The 19,896-nt window shown below is 41.0% G+C and overlaps 1 protein-coding gene across 10 annotated transcripts in view; it reads left to right on the top strand.

Moving 5' to 3' along the window:
- ARHGAP24 (Rho GTPase activating protein 24) overlaps positions 1 to 19,896 on the top strand; it is a 336,201-nt gene that overhangs the window by 286,137 nt on the left and 30,168 nt on the right. For 8 of the 10 annotated variants that reach the window (XM_073340570.2, XM_073340577.2, XM_073340568.2 and 5 more), the window contains one exon: positions 11,397 to 11,604. In XM_073340570.2, the coding sequence (XP_073196671.2) occupies positions 11,397 to 11,604 (208 nt within the window). Of the gene's footprint in view, positions 1 to 4,901; positions 5,943 to 11,396; positions 11,605 to 19,896 lie in introns of those variants that run through there. The other 2 variants (XM_073340572.2, XM_073340576.2) reach the window with 2 other exon arrangements.

Genomic DNA, 19,896 nt, shown 5'->3' on the forward strand with positions numbered 1-19,896 from the left:
AGATACATATTGTTGTGTGTTTAGGTCCTAGTGAAGAAGAAAAGACAGTGAGTGAGCCAGATGCTTTAAAATAGTTGGACCAAGCACTTCCCATTCATCTTTCGCAACATGATAGAGGTTTCTAGGAAAATTGGTTTGGTGAAGTCAGTCCTTCATGGGCAGTTTGTCACCTAGGGAATAAGGTAGACTGAGATAATCCCTAGAGGTGACATGCATTAATATTCTGAGTAAATATTTTTGCTTCTCCCCCATCCAAAAGATTTCAACACACTTTACAGACATTAATTAAATATGCCTTAAAATCTCTCTGTGAGGTAGAGAAGTATTGTCATCCCCGTTTTACAGGTGGGGAAAAGTAAGGCATAGACTGCTGAATAGACTTACACATGATCACAGAGGATGAAGATAGAACCCAGATTGCCTGACCCCCAGTTCTGTCTCTTAATCAGACAGCCATTCTTTTCACCTAAGAGGGTCCTGTTTTTCTTCCCAATACCGAAAATATTCTTCCGAAAAAGATAGAGAATGAAAATGCAATATGGCATATTGGAGAAAGTAACGATGGAGGTGTTGTTTACTCCTTCTCATAACATGAGAACCTAGGGGTCACCAAATGAAATTAATAGGCAGCAGGTTTAAAACAAACAAAAGGAAGTATTTCTTCACAACGCACAGTCAACCTGTGGAACTCTTTGCCAGAGGATGTTGTGAAGGCCAAGACTATAACAGGGTTCAAAAAGAACTAGATAAATTCATGGAGGATAGGTCTATCAATAGCTATTAGCCAGGATGGGCAGGGATGGTGTCCTTAGCCTGTTTCCAGAAGCCGGGAATGGATCACTTGATGATTACCTGTTCTGTTCTTTCCCTCTGGGGCACCTGGCACTGGCCACTGTGGGAGGACAGGATACTGGGCTAGATGGACTTTTGGTCTGACCCAGTATGGCCGTTCTTACGTGCTATTGTGTCTATTTGGATGCCTGTCTGTTCCCAATGACAACCTAGGTGAGCAGGCTGCTAGTGAGGGGCCTCCAGCACCACTGTGTCAGTCCTGTTGCTCTCTTTCCACTCCTTTCTCTGTTCAGCATGCAGTTGTATTTGCTGCAGTCAGAAAGCACAGAATGGAGTCAGCGCACATAGTGGATTCAGTCTTGTGACCTTATATTAGCATGAGGAGAAGAAAAAAATGGTATAGGCTCCTGAGAAAAAGATATTTTGTTAGGTACTGGGGGAGTTCAAAACAAAAATACATGGGCAAATACAGTGTATTCATCTCTGCCCAGCACAATCATGGACACACTTTCTCAGCAACTCCTACAGCTGGTCAACTGGTTCTAGTCCTTGCTGATGGAGAAGGCTGTTTCACACGGGGTAAGATGAGAGGGATCTTGATGCATCTTGGTGTCTAATTCAATTAGAATTTGTACCTGTCACAAGAACTTGGCATTTATGGTCCCACAAAGCCTGAAAGCTGCATCTGGCTGATAATATTGTATAAAACGCAGTGGACACTACTAGAAGCCCTGTGGCATTATTTGGGCATTAAGTGTATAAGTTGTTCCTTCTGGTTAGAAATCTTAAAAAGGCAAATGGCCCTACTCAGTCTGTCCAGCACACCTGCTGTCTTTGAAAGGCCCCTTATACTGAGGGGGCACCACTGTGCAACTATTATCTATAATACTATTATCATCATTTCAGGAAGCAAAATGCTTACACATTAATCATATTGTTTCTCAGGGCACTTAAGCCCTTACTTTTGGATATGGGGGCTACTTTCCCATTAGATGAGAGCATCTGTATTTAAACCAGATAACTTCTCTCTTGTCACCATTATTGTTTGGCTATGAAAACAATGTCTGGAACCTCAGCAAGACTGTTCATGCTGTTTTGCAACAGAAAAGAACAGTTGTTGTAGCAGAAAATTGCTCTTACTGGCTGAAAATCACCTTTTCCACCTATTAGTTAAACTAGAGGAGGCCTGAGCCTGAAGGAAATGATAATTTTGAACAAAATCTTTCAAAGGAACCACACACCTTCCTTCACCTTCTATCCAGGTCAGACATTTCATATTGGGCAGAAACTTTGACCCCCTGCCTGGTGGACTGCCCTGTGACCGTCTATCAGCAGGAGGCCTGTCTGGCACAGTCTCAAACATGCCTTCAGTGGTGCTTGGGGATTCCTAGAGAAAATGCCTGCCAAAGGGATGGTAAAAGATGTCCCTTTAGCCTATAAGGAATTTGGGACCTACATGATAAGCACGGAAGGGCCCGCACTCTAGATGTGATTCCCTACACAGGACGTTGTTTTTAAAAAAAATCTGTCTTATACCAGGCAGTATATTGAACTATAATAGGCCCATTTTATATTCCAGCCCAAAATCACTGTCAGCTACCATGGCAAAACACATTTGGGTACAAGCAGTACCGTTTTGAGAAGAGGAGAGCTACGAATCTACCTGCTTACATGATCTCAACAACCATAGTATTTGAGCATCTCACATATATTAATGTCTTTATCCTCACAACTCCCCTGTGAGGTAGGGAAATATCTCCAATGTACAGGGGAAGACCTGAGGCCAAGTGACATTGAGTGATTTACCCCAGTTTGTACATGAGGTCTGTGACAGAGCTAGAAATAGAACCTTGATCTCCTGAATCCAAGTCTGGCGCCTTAGCCATTTATGATGTAAGATGGACTTTGGTGAGACTGGATTTACATATGGAAACCACTGGATGCACCCCAGAAGCTGGCGTGATACTGTCACAAGTGTAATAATGTTTAGTGCCATCTATTGGTGCAAATGCAGAGCTGAACGTGAGGCTCATTGAAAAGGAAAGGAGGACTTGTGGCACCTTAGAGACTAACCAATTTATTTGAGCATGAGCTTTTGTGAGCTACAGCTCACTTCATCGGATGCTGTAGCTCATGAAAGCTCATGCTCAAATAAATTGGTTAGTCTCTAAGGTGCCACAAGTCCTCCTTTTCTTTTTGCGGATACAGACTAACACGCTGCTACTCTGAAACATGAGGCTCCTTGTTTGCATAATACCAATTAAGGCTTGGGCATGGTGGGAGACTATAATTGTTGAGCTACTGTTTGTTTGAATTAATTATTAATTGAATTATTTTTAATTCAACTTAAGCCTTTTATAAATGTCATTTTCATGTTGGCCTTCTTGAGCAAATATGTTAACTCTAAAATGAGTCTCACTCTAGTGGGCAAATCATCAGAAAAAGTGAGGTAAATGATTGTGAGAAGTCCTGGCCAGAAAACAAAATTTCTATTTCCTGAAAAGTTTTGAGGCTTTGAAAATTGTTTCTACTGAACCTGGGTCCCCAAGACCCACGTCCGTGCCCTGACCACCAGGCTGTTGACTATTCTGCATGGACACACACTGACTAGGATTTCCATCCTGGACCAGAGAAACATTCCTGAGAGAATTCTATTTGTGACACAAATGTTGATAGTGAGCCTCACAATCTTGAGTGGTTTTAGGTTTCTAATGTATTTACACAGGGATACCGGACAGTATCCTGGGGCCTGGAGACCTCTGGGAATTGCGCATCTAGAGAGTTGCCTGTCTGTTTAACTGATTCTCATTTGAAGTACTACTTTTGAAACTCCAGAAGACCTAATCAGGTCTCTTTGGCTGTTTTGTGACAATATGTAACTCAACACGTGTATTTCCTACTCTTTTTCTGTATAAATTACTCCAGAACAAACCTGAAACAGACTAACTTTGCTGAATGAGGGTCCATGTTATTAACATCATCATCATTATTATTAATGGACTTGCTATCTAATTCCGTAGGTATGCATAAGGCTTCACAGAGAAAATAAATACCGTATAAGTGAACTGATTCTCAGCTGATGTAAATCAACATTGACTTCAGTGATTGATATCAAATGAGAGTCAAGCTCAAAGTCTGTGCCCTCAGAGTTTATAATTGTTATTTAGATAGGATTTTTTAAAATTGTTGTTTAAATCTATCTATCCAAAAGCTGTAGGTATTCTAACAATTAATTAGACTTACAATCACAATGTCGACCAACCAGCAGCATAAAAATAATCAAATACAGAAAACAAATAAACTCAGCCAACCAATTAACCAAAAGGAAAACACCCATTTTACCCCCGCCGCCTAAAGCACAAAATAGCACAAAATACAATGAATCACGAGAGCCCTGTCTTACCAAATTATTTGTGTGTTTGATGTGAAACGTAGTTTTATGTAGACCGGTTTCAGAGTGGTAGTCGTGTACAATCATCAATTTTTCTGAGTATTATAAACAAGGTTTGTGTGTATTCCACAGGTGTCTGTGCATATGAGCATAAGCCCTGTTAAATCACTAATATTTAGGGTCTGGCTGGTGACTGGAAAGGTATCCCGGTCATGGAGCAAGCAGATCTATAAATAATTAACCAGATCATTAAATTATTGTTTGTTAACTGGTACTAGGAATGGGAAAGGGGGTGGGGAGCTACCAAGGTGCTCTGAACAAGATTGTTTTTTTAACCAAAAGAGCAGGAAGAATACAGAGAACGTTCTTTTTTAAAATAAATAAATGAAAAATCAGCCAGCACTTCTAATGCTTGTTTGCACATGAAATTCCTTTCCTGATTAGATTAAAAAGGCAATTTTTTTTAAAGAAAGGAAAGGCCTGAGCTTTGATTGCAGAGCTTGAAAACAGAAATAAAGTGAAAGAAGGGGGTAGAGGAGAAGAAGAAACAATAGAGTTTTAATGCAGTGTGTGTGTGGGGGGGGAGGTACAAGGGGGTAAGGCAGAGCAAGGGCTGGAGCCTCTTGAGAGCCAGAAGGGCTGAGGCTTATTGCCTGCTAAGCTGGCACACGTGACAGTGGCTTGAAGTCAACTCAAAGTCAAAAAAAAAAAATCAAGGTTGCAGCAGCTCCCTCCTTTAGATTGTTTTGCCTGCACCTGCTGTATGTGACTGGCTGGAGCAGAAGGCAGCGGCAGCAGCAACAGCAGCAGCATTCGTAACACCTCCAGTGAGAATAGTAGTAAAAGGAGGAAATGAGCAAAGCGTCTCCCGTGTGGAAGCCTGTATTCTTCAGCAGATCCCGAGGACCTTTCGGCCAACGCCGCTGCATCTGATGCCTCTCTCCCACAAGAGCTTCTGGTAGTTTGAAGGTAACAAAACAACTGGGAAGCCCACAAGAACATCAGAAGGGGAGGCGGTTACGGAGGAAGGCACTTTGAAAAGAATCCATTATGGACAGAGAGTCTTTCAGGCGAAGGTGCCATTATTTTTGTTCCCTGTTTATAGAGATAAAAGGAGCCAGCAAGGAGTATCTTGGAGAATTCTTCAGGGGCCCTTCTGTCATTGTTCTCTCTTCCCCCATGCACATTACGAAGTGCTGACCTTTTCCAGTGGAATTTGAGCCCCCTGCCACTCTACCCCCAGTTCCAGCTGACAGGAAGAGCTCTCCCTCCTCACCCCCACGAGCACATACCCCTCTTCCACAGACACTTCCATTTGAACAGAAGATGCATCTTTTGGCTGAAATTCTTTTGTTGTGACATTGCATTGTAGCTAGTTGTCTCACCACAGGAAATAAAAGGAAAAAAAGAAAAGGAAATAAAAAGACAAAAGGAAATTCTTCCCAAAGCAGAATTGAAACAGGGAAGGAAACAAAAAAAAAAAAAACCACTACGGAGATCTAGAAGATCACAAACCTCCAACTTTAGATGAAAATGCACCATTAAAACCCCCCAATAAATCAGTAAGAATGAACAGTCACAGTCTTTCCTCTGGATGCAGCTTCTAAAGGAGAGCTTTGGCTTGATACTGGGACTCTGGCCTGCATGATGCCTGAAGATAGAAATGATGGGGTCCGCACCTCAGGGGCCTTAGCATCGGCTCCTTTCATTCCTAAAACTACCTATAGGAGAATTAAACGGTGCTTTAGTTTTCGCAAAGGTATGTACAGCTTGTCACTGTGTTGTGCTTTGCTGTTAGAGCCTTTTATTCTGAGAGGTCGAGGGGGCTGTGTATTCAGCGCCAACGAGAAGTCCAAAACAAAGGGCATGAAACAATAAGGATGCTGACGTTCCATGAATGATTTATTAATTTCCTTGTTCATTTGTAGTTGTAGCATTGTATTCTATGTACAGCAGTCCATGAATAGTCTGTGAGGGAGTTGAACCTGTGACACCCAGGGTCAGCCATAAGATTTGCAAAATTGGAAGAATAGGTCTGATTGACACTTATTCCTGCATGAGGGGTGGGGATGAGAGAATTTATATCTGTCCAGGTGTCCAAATACTTGGATCCAAAGATGTCGGATTTCCACGCATGCATTGTGCTGTTGCATATCATTGCCTTGCTTTGTTTCATCCTATTTTACTGCAGCGTGTACTCCCATTTCCACTTGCTGCAGAAACATTATTAAAGCAAGTTTAATTCTACATTGTACATAATCCTAATGATTAAGTGTGGTAGTTGTGGAGGTAAAGCTGGCTTTCAAAATGCATCAGCAGGTAAAGCTAGAAGAGAAAAAAAAATCTGAGTAGGAGGTGACACGGAATAGGAGTCACAGCACCAAGAAAAAAAATAAATTAACTCTTTGATGAGAAAAAGGAAACTTTGTCTTTTGGAATCTGAGAAGAAGCGTTTCACAGGCATTTTTGTGCTGTTTTTAAGAACTACTCTGAGTACATGAATGGAAATTCTCATCCGCACTCCAAGCACGAGTTAAGAGTTACACACAGGGATTAATAGGGTTGGAATCCTCTCTTCACCCAACTTGCAGAAACATTAGCCACTCCCCCCAGTGGGATGAAGTTAAGGCTGCAAGTTGCTACATGCAACTGGATCTGGCCCTTATTTCCCCATAGTTTGCAGGTCCCAGGGTTGTGCTCCCATCTGTCCCCTTCCTAGCCTACTACGAAACTGTCACAGAGTGACCTTCAACATGTGCCAATCTTTCCCAGCATGGGTGCTCTGCCGCCTGCCCACCATGTTCGGCAGTAACAAGGTGGCTCCATTGCTCTGGGGGTTTTGCCCACACAGGCAAAGGTGAACAGGATATGCCCTGAAGGAGGAAGCAGCACTAGCTATGGTTCTTCCAGTGCAATAAAGGCAGAGGGCCTGATTTTTTTCACAAGTGCTGTGCAACTGTTGTAATTGCACATGCAAATTGTGTATCTGTGCACACAAAGGGTGCTGAACATCTAGCCCTAGATTTAAATATTGCTGATAGATTTGTTTTTAAAAAATAAAAAATTGGAGCTGTTCAGCACCTCTGAAAATCTGGCTGAGACAGGACATATGTGTCTATGTACATACATGTTATGTACAGGTTGGTGTAAGCTACTTCTCCATTGCTGTCTGCCCCTCCATATGAGCTTAACTATTCGAGGAATGTTCAGAATTTGAGAAAAGGATTAACAGATTAATGTGCAGACTATTGACTTTAGTGGTGCCGCAGGCTTCTCGTAGAGAAATGAGACTTTCAGCTGTTTCAGTTTTTCTGTATGTTTTGGCACAACAACTCTTCTGTTCTGAAAACATGAGTGAAATCACCCTGTTTACGGGCAGGGGATTGAATGATGCAGGTAGAGCCATTTCTGCTCATTTTCACTTGTGCCAGTTGAACTGTGTTTTACATATACAAGGTCTCTTCCAAAAGAAATCATCATGAAAGTCTATGGGCCAGATTTGCAGAACACTGTGTGCATCGTTACGACACAATCCAAATCTACTGAAGTCAATGGAAAGACACCCATTAACTTCACTGGCCTTTGGGTCAGGCCTTGACTGTGGATGCACATGCAAATAACCAATTACCTTGGTCTAGTTAACAGGTTGTTGGTTCACAAAAATGCTGTAATTGCACATGTGAACTGTGTACCTATGCATGCAACTATGCAAGAAAGGTTTCTGAAAATCTGGCCCATAGACTTAAATATTGGAGAAAATAATTTAAGAACAAAGGAACAGCCAAACTGGGTCAGACCAATGGTCCATCTAGCCCAGTATAATAGTGGCCAATGCCAAATGCTTCAGAGGAATGAACAGAACAGGTTATCAGCAAGTAATCCATCCCCTGTCATCCACTTCTAGCTTCTGGCAGTCAGAGGCTAGGGACACCCAGAGCATGGGGTTGCATATCTGACCATGTTGGCTAATAGGCATTGATGGACCTTTCCTCCATAAACTTATCTAGTTCTTTTTTGAACCCAGTTATAGTTTTGGCCTTTGCAACATCCCCTGACAATGAGTTCCATGGGTTTACTGTGCATTGTATGAAGAAGTACTTCCTTTTATTTGTTTTTAAACCTGCTGTCTATTAATTTCATTGGGTGACCCCTAGTTCTTATGTTATGTGAAGGAGTATATAACACTTCCTTATCCACTTTCTTCCCACCAGTCACGATTTTAAATCTATCATAGCCCTCTTAGTTCTCTGTTTGTACTCAGCAATACTGGCTGAGAGCTGGTTATGGGCATCTTAATACTATGCAGCAGCCAGCTGCTTTCAATATACCAGAGCTTGCGCTGCAATGCATCTGCAATTTATAACAATATAGAAACATTTTTCCCCAGTGCCTCAAAAACCCTATTTTCATTTCATTCATTTCAGATTAGACGTGATTTGAAAGCTAATTCCACAAGAGGGGGGGGAAGAGCAACCTAATAAATTTATTAACCTGAAATTATGTGTTTTGACAGTGCTGTCAGTGCAAATATGAAACTATAAGCAGTTTAATGGCTTTGAGAACTTCTCTTTTCTGTGCAGATGTAAGCAGGCCTGTAATATGAACATGAATCACAAGAACATTAGTGGAGTGAGAAAAAAGTTCAATTAATGAGATAGAGCTCGTTCATATTAATTGTATTTTCAACAGGCATGAGTTGTATATAATTGTAGTCCACATTTTTATGCTGATTAATTTAACTTCAAAAGTGTTGAATCTTCTGTTTAGTGCCATGAAATATTATGGGCTGTTGGTGAAGGAGGAACTCTGAGTGACTGTCTGCTCATAGCATATCTTTATCAGGGAAGGCCTTGGGTAGAGATGGCTAGAGCAGTGCAGAAAACTTCACAAGGCTGATGTGAAAAAAAATAGATTAGTTAATTTCATGCAAAGCAAAACATTTTTCAGTTTCATCTCCGTTACTAACAATGAGCTCCTATTTTCAACAATAGGCAGCTTCTAAAAGGGGGAGTAATTGCTGTTTTCGGTTATGATTTGAAGCCTATGTGGAAATTGAAGCTAGAAATCTAGTAAGAATACGACTTTGTTACGAGATGCCTCTTTTGGCCCAGGTTGGAAACTGTGCTTCTTTTGATATTTCCATTTCCTGACCTGTCTCACTCCACCCCATATGTCCCAAGGATATGCCGAATTCGAAACAAATTAAAAGTTTACTACGATTTTTCCTATATTGACAAATATTCAGATTTATTTCAAGGCTTAGGGTCAATATTTGTCTGGCCAGATCAAACTATGCCCAGTAATAAATCAAAACTCTCCCTTGGCTTGTGAAAATTATGCAGCCAATTAGCCAATTTGCATTCAACTACCTCAAGGCCCTGACTCAGCAGGTCACCAAGAGCTGCTGACTTGTGGAGTTGGGTACAATCCCATGAGCACAATGGGGTTTGAAACCTTGACGCTGCTGTGTGCTTTGTGATATCACCACATGCTTTCAACTGAGCTCCTTTGGACAGCACTCCTCCTGAACCAGGGAGGGAGTGGAGGAACTCCATTGTTCTGCCAGACAGCAATCCTTAGCTCAAAAACCACAAGTATGTTTAATCCTCCCATCATCTCCGCATGGAGCGAGCTAGAAACCAAAACATTATTTAATAAATAAATAAAAAACATAGTTTCTATGGAGTGCTAGCAGCTGAGACGGCGACCTGGCTGGACACCAAACTTTCTGTGCCAGTTAATCTTTCTCTAAGCTTCATTAACTGTGACATTCAAATATTCCTTCTGTAACTGCGGATGGTTCCCGTTTGGCATTTCTGCAACATGCACAGAGGGGGGCTAGGAGAGAGAATTCCACCCCCTCCACCTACCAACAGGTAGCGTTCTTAGGCAGGGACAGTGGAAATCAGAACTCTGCTATTCCTCTATCCCAGAATCACGTGGCTGGACACAGAAACTAGAATTTCCACCAGCTTTCTTTATTATGGTATATTAGTGAAAATAAATACAATTTAAAAAACAAAAACAAAACAAACTTTAAAGATTAGATTTAGTTTAAGAAGGAAAGTGGACTCAAACACTTGCTAATTTGAATCTTTATTTAAAAAAAATTTAAAGTAACTGGAGCTGTGCATGCTTATCAAAGGGAAGAATCTGACCTATTGGATTTTTCTCATTATATGGCTTATGTAATATGAAAGGAAAGTCTCTCAACTGTAGGTCATTATTTGGAATTCAACTCCTGTCTGAAAGTTGTTTAGTGTCCCTCTGTATATGAAATGTGTTGGTGCCCTTTAGCCCTCTTGCTAGGAAACAGATGCTCACATCAAAGAGGTTCCAAAGAGGATGGATCTAGACTGTTCTCAGTGGTAGAGTAATGGTCTCAAGTTGCAGTGGGGGAGGTTTAGGTTGGATATTAGGAAAAACTTTTTCACTAGGAGGGTGGTGAAACACTGGAATGCGTTACCTAGGGAGGTGGTGGAATCTCCTTCCTTAAATATTTTTAAGGTCAGGCTTGACAAAGCCCTGGCTGGGATGATTTAGTTGGGGATTGGTCTTGCTTTGAGCATGGGGTTGGACTAGATGACCTCCTGAGGTCCCTTCCAACCCCTGATATTCTATTCTATGATTCTATCACAAAACAACCATCACAAATGACATTCTTTGGCAGAAGGGCCCAAGGTTTGAAGGGAGTTGGAGATGCCATTAATAGCAGGGAAGAGGTAGTTACTTCTCCAGATCAGGTTTGAAGTGCATTTCATGAGCAACCTTGCACTGTTGCTGTTCATAGCTTTCCTGCCATGTGGATCAATACAAGCATTAGTCTTCAAGGCTGTCAGTCTGGCATATTATGCCACCACCTGCTCTTTCTCACATACATGTTTTGTTGTTATTCTAAAAGAAAGTAATTGTGCAACTTGTAGTAAATTATAGGAGTGAGGGGTGGGTGTACTTTACTTATGGTCTAAATCAGAGGAGCTGAACACCAACAACTCCAGCTGAGGTCAGTAGGAGCTGCAGCTGCTTTACATCTATGAAAATCTGGCCCTGGGGGTAAAATTTTCAAAAAAGCTGTCAAAGTCCCATTTTCCATTCTCACTGAAAGTCCATGGGAATTAAGCTCCTAGATCACTTATGCGCCTTTTGAAAGTTTTACCCTGAGTGTAATAAGAGTATTATTATATTATTATTATATTATTATTATTATGCATAGGTATCTTTGGACAGAAGCTGGAAGACACAGTCCGGTACGAGAAGAGATATGGGCACCGTCTGGCTCCCATGTTGGTGGAGCAGTGTGTGGATTTTATCCGACTGCGGGGGCTGAAGGAGGAAGGGCTCTTTCGACTTCCGGGCCAGGCTAACCTTGTCAAAGAGTTACAAGATGCATTTGACTGTGGAGAGAAGCCATCGTTTGACAGGTAAAATGCACAGAATCCCCCCCTACTTTAAGAGGTCTAGACTAGAGTTTGAGTGATCTAGTGTACTGTGAGATAAATGGCACTGAATCCTTCCTGAGCTAGCATGGTTTGAACCTGTGTAACTTTTGCAGGCTTTTCCACATTTCCCATTAACAGGCTAGCATTTGCTTCATTTCTCACTGTAGGTTCTGATCTCAATGGTTGTTTTTTTGGTTGTTTTTTTTTTTTGAGAAATTTTTTTTTGTAATGGTATTTTTTTTTTAATATTGATGCCAGTTAGAAAGTGTATCATAAGCAATTCAGCTTAATCAAAAATGTATAGACCACTTTGACCTTATCATCCCTAGGAATGGTTTGGTGGTGGGTTTTCTTATTCTGTTGCATCAAGGAACGTGTTCTCTTATCACCAGCCTCAGTATGTTCTGTTACCTGATGAAGTAGATGGAAGGAGGAGTCTAAATTAAGGTTGGTGTGAGGTTTATTTTGGGGTTTTTTTTAAATAAAAGTAATTTAATTATAGTCCCTTGTGAGGGTCAAACTTCAAATAGTATTGAGGGTTCAGGTCAGAATAGCATCTAAATATTCAGCTGATTATCCAAAACCGAATCATAAAATAGGAACTTTCTGGACCCAGAAATGAGCCAGTGCCATTTTCTCAGCTGTCGATGGTCTTCACCTTTCATTGGCATCTTCAGCCATCTCTGTGTGCAAGGCTTGGTTTAAAGGGAGTTCTGCTCTGAAAAGGACTATGTAAAAATGGCATCATGTAGCAGAGGGAGCCAATCACAGTCAGATCTCTCGCCTTTAGTGACAAAAATAAATGCTATTTTTTACTACTGCAAGTATAATAAACCCCAACTTGAGCCATCAGCAGGGATTGAATCAGAGATCTTCAGTGCTAAAAGCATGAGACCTCTACCTCAGGAACTAGATGGGTGCTAGTAGTAATAGATATGGTAGAAGAGGAGATATAACATGGATTACACCAGCACCACTGAGCTACCGTAACTCTGGGTGAGTGACCTAGATTCGTGTGCCAAGATAATTAACTAAATTTCAATTATAGGCTGACTGTTGAACCTCCATGGTCTTCAAATTATATCCTTGGTGGTACCTCTACCAACTCCTTAGAACAGGAGAGGGTTGCATAGGTGTGATGGAGGGCCTAACTTGAGCGGGGCGGGGGGAGGGGTTGCATTTGTTCTATAGGATCTTTGACTGTTAGTGGTGCCTGAGCCAAAATGAGTCAGATCTAAGCTGGAGTTTGTGGGTCTGATCATGAGACAACATTTTTGTCCTCTCCAAAAATAAACACATTTGATATGGAATTGGAGCAACACTGTAAGTGTCAAACACTGTGATGCCATTTCCCCCACAATTCTGCATTTTCCAAGCAGATCATGAAAGTGGCAGTGCACAGAAAGAACAAAAGCTATTGCTTCCATGTCAGCTTTATTACTTTTTAAATGAAAAGTGGACCGGAGGCAAGGTTGGCTGGAGAAGGGCTTGATGGGGTTAGAACTCTAGCAAGTGACGCTGTTAGAGGGATGAATTTTTGCATCAGAATGTAAAAGCACACCATTTTTTAGTTTAACTAGAAAGATATTGCAGAGCTATACTATGGGGAAAGGCATATTTTCAAAAAGCAATGAGAAATCTATTGTAGCCAAGCTTTCGTTGAATGCATTTCGTCTTTGTTTTATCCTTTAAGCTAAACGTTAGTAATGATGTCTCTGGCCAGAGATGCAGATGAACTGACATTGGGGTGTAAATGAGCCGGAATGAGACTTTTCAGTGCCCCCAGGCCAAATGATTGACAAGAACATTATATTTTTAAAATAACCCACGAAGATGCTGTGTCTAACATTCTGGACAGAGGTGCTTCTTTCAAGTGGTGTGCAGAGCTCATCTATTATCAAACAAATGAATTGTGAGCTGAGCAGCGTGAATATTTCTCTCTGGTTTCTCTCACAACACCTGTATCACACTACTGAGCCGCAGGAACAAGCTTGCTGTTTCAGCTTCAGAGAATGAAATGGAGAAGAGGCTTCATGTGGTGCTGCTGTGAAGCAGGCGTGTAACCGCGATGGAAGCAGTTAGAAACATTGGCATTAGTCACCTAGAATTCTCTGGCACTGCAGTTTTTCTTCAGAGGCTTGTGTATTTATAGTTAACTCCTACCTCAGATGTTTGTATGAAAACAAACGTCTGTGTTTTTGTTGGCTTGTTGGTTTCCCCATGCTTTGGGAGGCAGTGTGGTGGGCTTGGGAATACAGTGCTGGTCTAGGAGCTGAGAGATTTGAGTTCTATTCCTGACTGTGCCACTGTGTGATTTTGAGTAAGACGTTTCTCCACCTCTCTGTTTTCCCTCCCACCCTTTATCTTTTCTAGTTAGACTAAGAGTTGTTCAGGGCAGGGACTGCCTCTCACTGTGTGTTTGGACAGTGCTTAGCATAATGGGACTCTGATTTTGGCTGGGACCTGCTGTTCCTATCTCCCTCCTGCCCTTGTGCAGGCATTCAGGATTACCCTGTGCTGTGGAGAAGGGAAGACCATGCTGTGGACATACCCCTTTTCCCCTGCACGACTCTGTGTCTATTTCTCTAGGTAACATTTTTGTTCTAGGCAACTGCATGTTCCACTAGTCTGGTTGAGCCGGTACTACAAGAGGGACATGGGGAAAATGATTGTCTGAAAATTGACTGTAAAAATGAAATTCTGGGGGGGTTCCATATTTATTCTCTCGTGGACTTCTGAATTCAGTGTATTTAGTACGCAAATGACTAATGACTGATCTGAAGTCCAGCATTGCAGAACCATCCTGGGATCTAAATATCAAGCTGTGTTCTTTCCTTCTCAGACATCTCCAGCAATAAAGGTTTTTGCAGTTGAGTTGGTTGACAGTTTTGTTGATGGTGCATGAAACAGAACAAAGTCCAGGTCACTATTCCATAGCAGTATTGGTTCTGCATCTCTAATTGTAGGAAGAACTACTTTTGGTCAGTGGAGTTGTGACTTGGAAACACAAGGAGCTGATGTTTTGCATAAAAAGATGCCATTTTCACTTCGACATTTTTCTGAATATAAATACACTTTAAACAAAGAGTCCAATTCCATTTTTTGTAATAAAAGGAGAGGGCAGTGAAATATTTATATTTTAAATGCTTACATTTAAAAAACCACCACTTGGCAGACTGTTCCTCTAATGCAGGGGTCGGCAACCCTTCAGGAGTGGTGAGCCGAGTCTTCATTCATTCACTCTAATTGAAGGTTTTGCGTGCCAGTAATACGTTTTAACATTTTGAGAAGGTCTCTCTCTATAAATCTGTATTATGTAACTAAACTGTTGTTGTATGTAAAGTAAACAAGGTTTTTAAAACGTTTAAGAAGCTTCATTTAAAGTTAAATTAAAATGCAGATCTTATCAGTTTAGTGCAGTGGTTCTTAACCTGGGGTCCACGCACCCCCTGGGGGTGCAAGATGCCCTTTCTGGGGGTGCAAGACATGCGAGATTATTTTAGAAGGTAAATCATCGAAAACACAAATTAAGCACAGGCACATAAGTATAACTACTTTGTTTCATCAAAACTATGTATTTATTAACATTATACATTTTTAATGATTACTGTAATATACAAAGTTTTTAAAGTTTTCAGGTTTTTAAGCTAATTGTAGTGTAATTTTTGATAAGGGGTGCGAGAACATATTTTGAAAACTCTAGACTGTCAGCAGGCTGAGCAGGGCAGGTGTAGTGTATTAAATTGCTCCCCATAGGAATGTGCTACTTACAGTGTACTACTTACGGCTGCCACTCCTGGTGCTCTGAGCGGCATGGTAAGGGGATGGGGAACAGGGACGGGAAATGGGGGGGTTGGATAGGCATGGGAGTCCCGGGGGGCGTGTCAGGGGTTGGGGGTGTGGATAGGGGTCGGGGCAGTCAGAGGACAGGAAGCAGGGGGGCTTGGATGGGGGGTAGGGTCCCGGGGGGGCAGATAGGGGTGGGAGGTCCCAGGAGGGGGTGGTCAGGAGACAAGGGGCAGCGGGGGTTGGATGGGTGGGGGGTTCTGAGGAGGGCAGTTAGGGGGCGGGCGGTCCCAGGACGGGGCGGTCAGGGGATAAGGGGTAGGGGGGGTTGATGGGTCAGGGTTTATAAGGGGGGCAGTCGGGGGGGCGGGAAGTGGGAGGGGGTGGATAGGGGGTGGGCTGTTTGGGGAGGCACAGCCTTCCCTACACAGGTGTAGTGTATTAAATTTCTCCCCGTAGGAATGTGCTGCATATGGTGTACTACTTACGGCTGCCAGTCCTGGTGCTCTGCAAGTAGCACATTCCTATGGGGAGAAATTTAATACATTGGTGGCGAGCTGAGCGGCCCACCGCCAATCTGGGGTTCCGGCCACTGGCCCCGCTCAGCCTGGTGCCAGCCTGGCGTTCCGTTCACCCAGGCCAGCAGCCCGCTGAGTGGGGGCGGTGGCCAGGACCCCGGCTGGCAGAGTGTGCCAGTAAAAATTGCCTTGTGTGCTGCCTTTGGCATGCATGCCGCAGGTTGCCAACCCCTGCTCTAATGCTTACATGAAGCTTCTTTGGTTATTTTAGTAGACCATCCTTAGAATTTGGGGATGGGAGGGAGAAGGCAAGATTTTATAGTTACCATATTAGTAATCTCTGCTTTAAAATAGCATCACTGTGTTTTAAAATGTTGCAATCTCTCTTTGGATATCTTACAAGCATGAGCAAGTTGGATATTTAAAGAAATGGGTATTTTTTTTCTGATAAGGATCCTTTAAGACATTTGCTGTCCAAGGTCCTGTAGCTCTTGCCCCTCCCCCCTGCAATTTTCTTTTTCCTGTGCACATCCTGTTACCTTGATTTAGCAGGGAAGACCATCAGGTAAACTGCAGAAGAAAGTACATGGTTCAGTGTAAATGAAATGATAAAAAGCCTAACTTGAAATCAATGTGAGCTACATATTTGAAGCACTGTAACTTTCAGCTTAGGTAGCAGTTTGGTACTCAGTTGGTAGAGTTAGTTATAAAAATATTTAGCACATCATTAGTACCATTCAGAGAGTCTCAAAGTACCTTAAAGACATTAATGAATTAAACTTCAGAGCAGCCTTATGTGGACAGTATTATCCCTATTTCTCTCTCTGTCTCTATGTGTACACACACACACACACTTTCAAATATCCCTCATACTTTCCGTACAGTTCCATTAGACTTTTATTTAAAAACTATCTCTTTCAGACAGTGAATTTTGCTTATCACTTGGATTTTGCTTCATTCTGTTGTGTTGAAAGTACTTTAAATTTACTGTCCCTCAGTCCAGGCTTGTCAGGGGAGGTAAAAATGGATGATTTTAAAAAATTGTTTAAATCTGATTGTTTTTATTAAAATCATATTTTAATTTAAATTAACTACTGTTTTTTTTTAAAATAACCCTATTTAAAATTAAATTTGAAATTAACAACATAAGGCCTAAACTATTTATAATCTATTAAAGTCATATAAATTAAATGCAAGAATAATATTAAGCAGCACATGTTTGCTGTCAAGTTTTAAAGAAAGTCAAACCATTGAACTGGTGGAAGTTACTGGCTAAGCATCTGGAACCAGAGTTTGCTGATGTGCTGAACCAGCTTCTGACTGCAGAAGATTTTTCTGCACATGCATAGAGAATCTTTTCTTCATTTCAATTCAATAACAAGTTCATTCAAATTTAAGAAGCCAATGGAAATTGGAAAATTAGGAAAGTTAGTTTTTCTCCTCCAATCTATGATTAAAAAACTGGTGAGAGAGGATGACATTTACTAGTTTTAAAATCTTGAAGGGCATGGTGACAAAAAAGAATCAGGTTTCAGAGTAGCAGCCGTGTTATTCTGTATTCGCAAAAAGAAAAGGAGGACTTGTGGCACCTTAGAGACTAACCAGTTTATTTGAGCATAAGCTTTCGTGAGCTACAGCGCCGATGAAGTGAGCTGTAGCTCATGAAAGCTTATGCTCAAAAAAATTTGTTCGTCTCTAAGGCGCCACAAGTACTCCAAAAAACAATCAGTTCAGTTGGCTAACTATAGATCATACTTCCTTTGTTTAATAAATCTATTAATTTTAAATGCAAAACAGGTTTTGATAAACTTTTTCTTATATATCCAGGACATTTAAAGTAGTTATATTTAATTGAATTTTAAAAATGCTGGTTTTATGCTTTTTTAATTGAATTTGAATTTCTGTCCAAATAGAGCATGACACAAATCACAAGTAAAAAAATAATCTACTAAATAAGAAATGCATAATTCACCATTTTCTAACATAATAAAATATTAAAAATTAAGAATCTGAATAAATGTAAATTAAGCTATATTATTGTTTAAATATATGTGTATAGGTATAGTGTATTGATCTATTTAGCAAAAACAAACAAACGAAAAACCCCACCAAATTCAGTGCAAAGGCTATATTTAGTTGCAACTCAACATGTTTTAATGATTACCAACTAGTGAGACTCAACCTTTCTTTAGCAAAATAAAAAGCATAAATGCAAAACATGATTAAAATCAATGTTTCCAGCTTGCTGATTTAAATCATTATTAAAATTGGTCATTTAAATTGCTTTGATTTAAACCAATACACCTTGATGCTTGTATAAATATATTTATAATTATGTGCACAAAATCTATCAAGATCAGCTATTTATTTTGTAAAAATTGGCCTGGAGACGCTTCCTCTGATTAAAAAAAATAACGTGAGATTTTCTTCAGTTCGTAACTTTTTTCTGGAAGGAAGCAAAATTGGATTTCTCTTTTTATATTATTTCTTTCCATATACTGTTCATCATGATTATTAGGTGATGATATGAAAGTCAACATCTCACAGGAAGGGAAATATTTGAAATGATACTGAAACAGACATAAATATTAATGCAGGAAGACTTTCATAGCTATTTCCATCAATGTGCAAGATCTTTAGAGGAGCTTAAAAGTAGGTAGCTTGTGTGTGTGTGTGTGTGTACATATGGATACATGCTGAGGGAGCAGCATATATTACTGTTCAACAAATGTCTCCAAAAAACAAAAATCCTAATAGATTTCTTTTATAGCTGTGGCTTCTTCTAGAGAAGAACACAATATATTAAGAGTTAAAGTATTTCATACTGTTCTATTCAGTGTTGCTATCAGCTGAGGAAATAACCCGTAAGTGGCTGTATGTGATAGCTAGCAATCTCTGAAGGTTGAATTGTGTTGTTCAAATAATCCAAAATGTGGAATTGGATATGAGGAATGTTTATGTGCATTTAATCACTGGAACTGTCAAAGCAAAAGCACTTTGGGAGCCACCTGGACAAAAAACATATCAGATTATCAAGGTCATAAGCATATTATGTTGAATTCTTAGTGTATAGAGAACTGGACTGTCTGATAGTGGTTCCTATAGCCTCGCTTTTTTAGCAAGAGCATGTTACAAGGACATCATAAATTACTTCTCACTCAAAATTTGACCTTGTTAGCAATGTTATCAAGTAAGGGAAGTTCTCTGGCTCCTAAAGGTTAGACTGCGTGTGTGCGTGTGCATGAAGCTGAAGATGGTGGGAGTTTCGTGTATGTATCTGGGGACAGAATTCAGGCTATTTGTCTGACTTGAAACAAAATAGAGAGAAATCACCCCTCCATTTTCAGGAAATTAAAAAAACCAGCTTCTAGTCACCTGGATTGTTTTTAGAGCTAGAGCGGGGCTTTAAGCCACTGCCCACCCAGGGGCATGGAAGTGGGGAGAGATGGGCTGTGCGCCAGCAGCAAAGAGTTAGGCATGACACTTCCAAAAGCAATGTAGCAGCACATTCTGGGATGGCATCTGCAATACCCCTTTACAGTGTGCTGTATATGTCTCCCTGCTTCTTCCCAGCTCTTCTGAGGGTGCAGCAGGGGGAACCACATAAGGGTATGTTGTCAGTCCCAGTGCAGGACTGAAATTATTCTGGGCCACTGGCTAACATGAAAGTTAGGGCAGGGATAGGGAAAGACTGCTTGTGCCCTCTGCCACACCTGTGCGTAGTGAGGCATGGTCAAGCCCATAATTTACTGAGGTCTTACTGTGAGTTTCTGGATTTTGAATAACACCTAATGGGACAGGGATCTACATGAACTGAACTAAAATGCCTTCCCATAAACCCTTGCAGACAGAACTGCTGAGCTAAGGGACTGGCCCCTAGAGAAGACAGAGAGGTTCTTAGCAGTTAGGAGTAACTGTTTCTGATTGACTCTCAAAATTATATTTTAAGGGCTTCAGAGAGAGCCACCTT

The sequence above is a fragment of the Lepidochelys kempii genome, chromosome 4, assembly GCF_965140285.1.
Source record: "Lepidochelys kempii isolate rLepKem1 chromosome 4, rLepKem1.hap1, whole genome shotgun sequence".
NCBI lineage: Eukaryota > Metazoa > Chordata > Testudines > Cheloniidae > Lepidochelys > Lepidochelys kempii.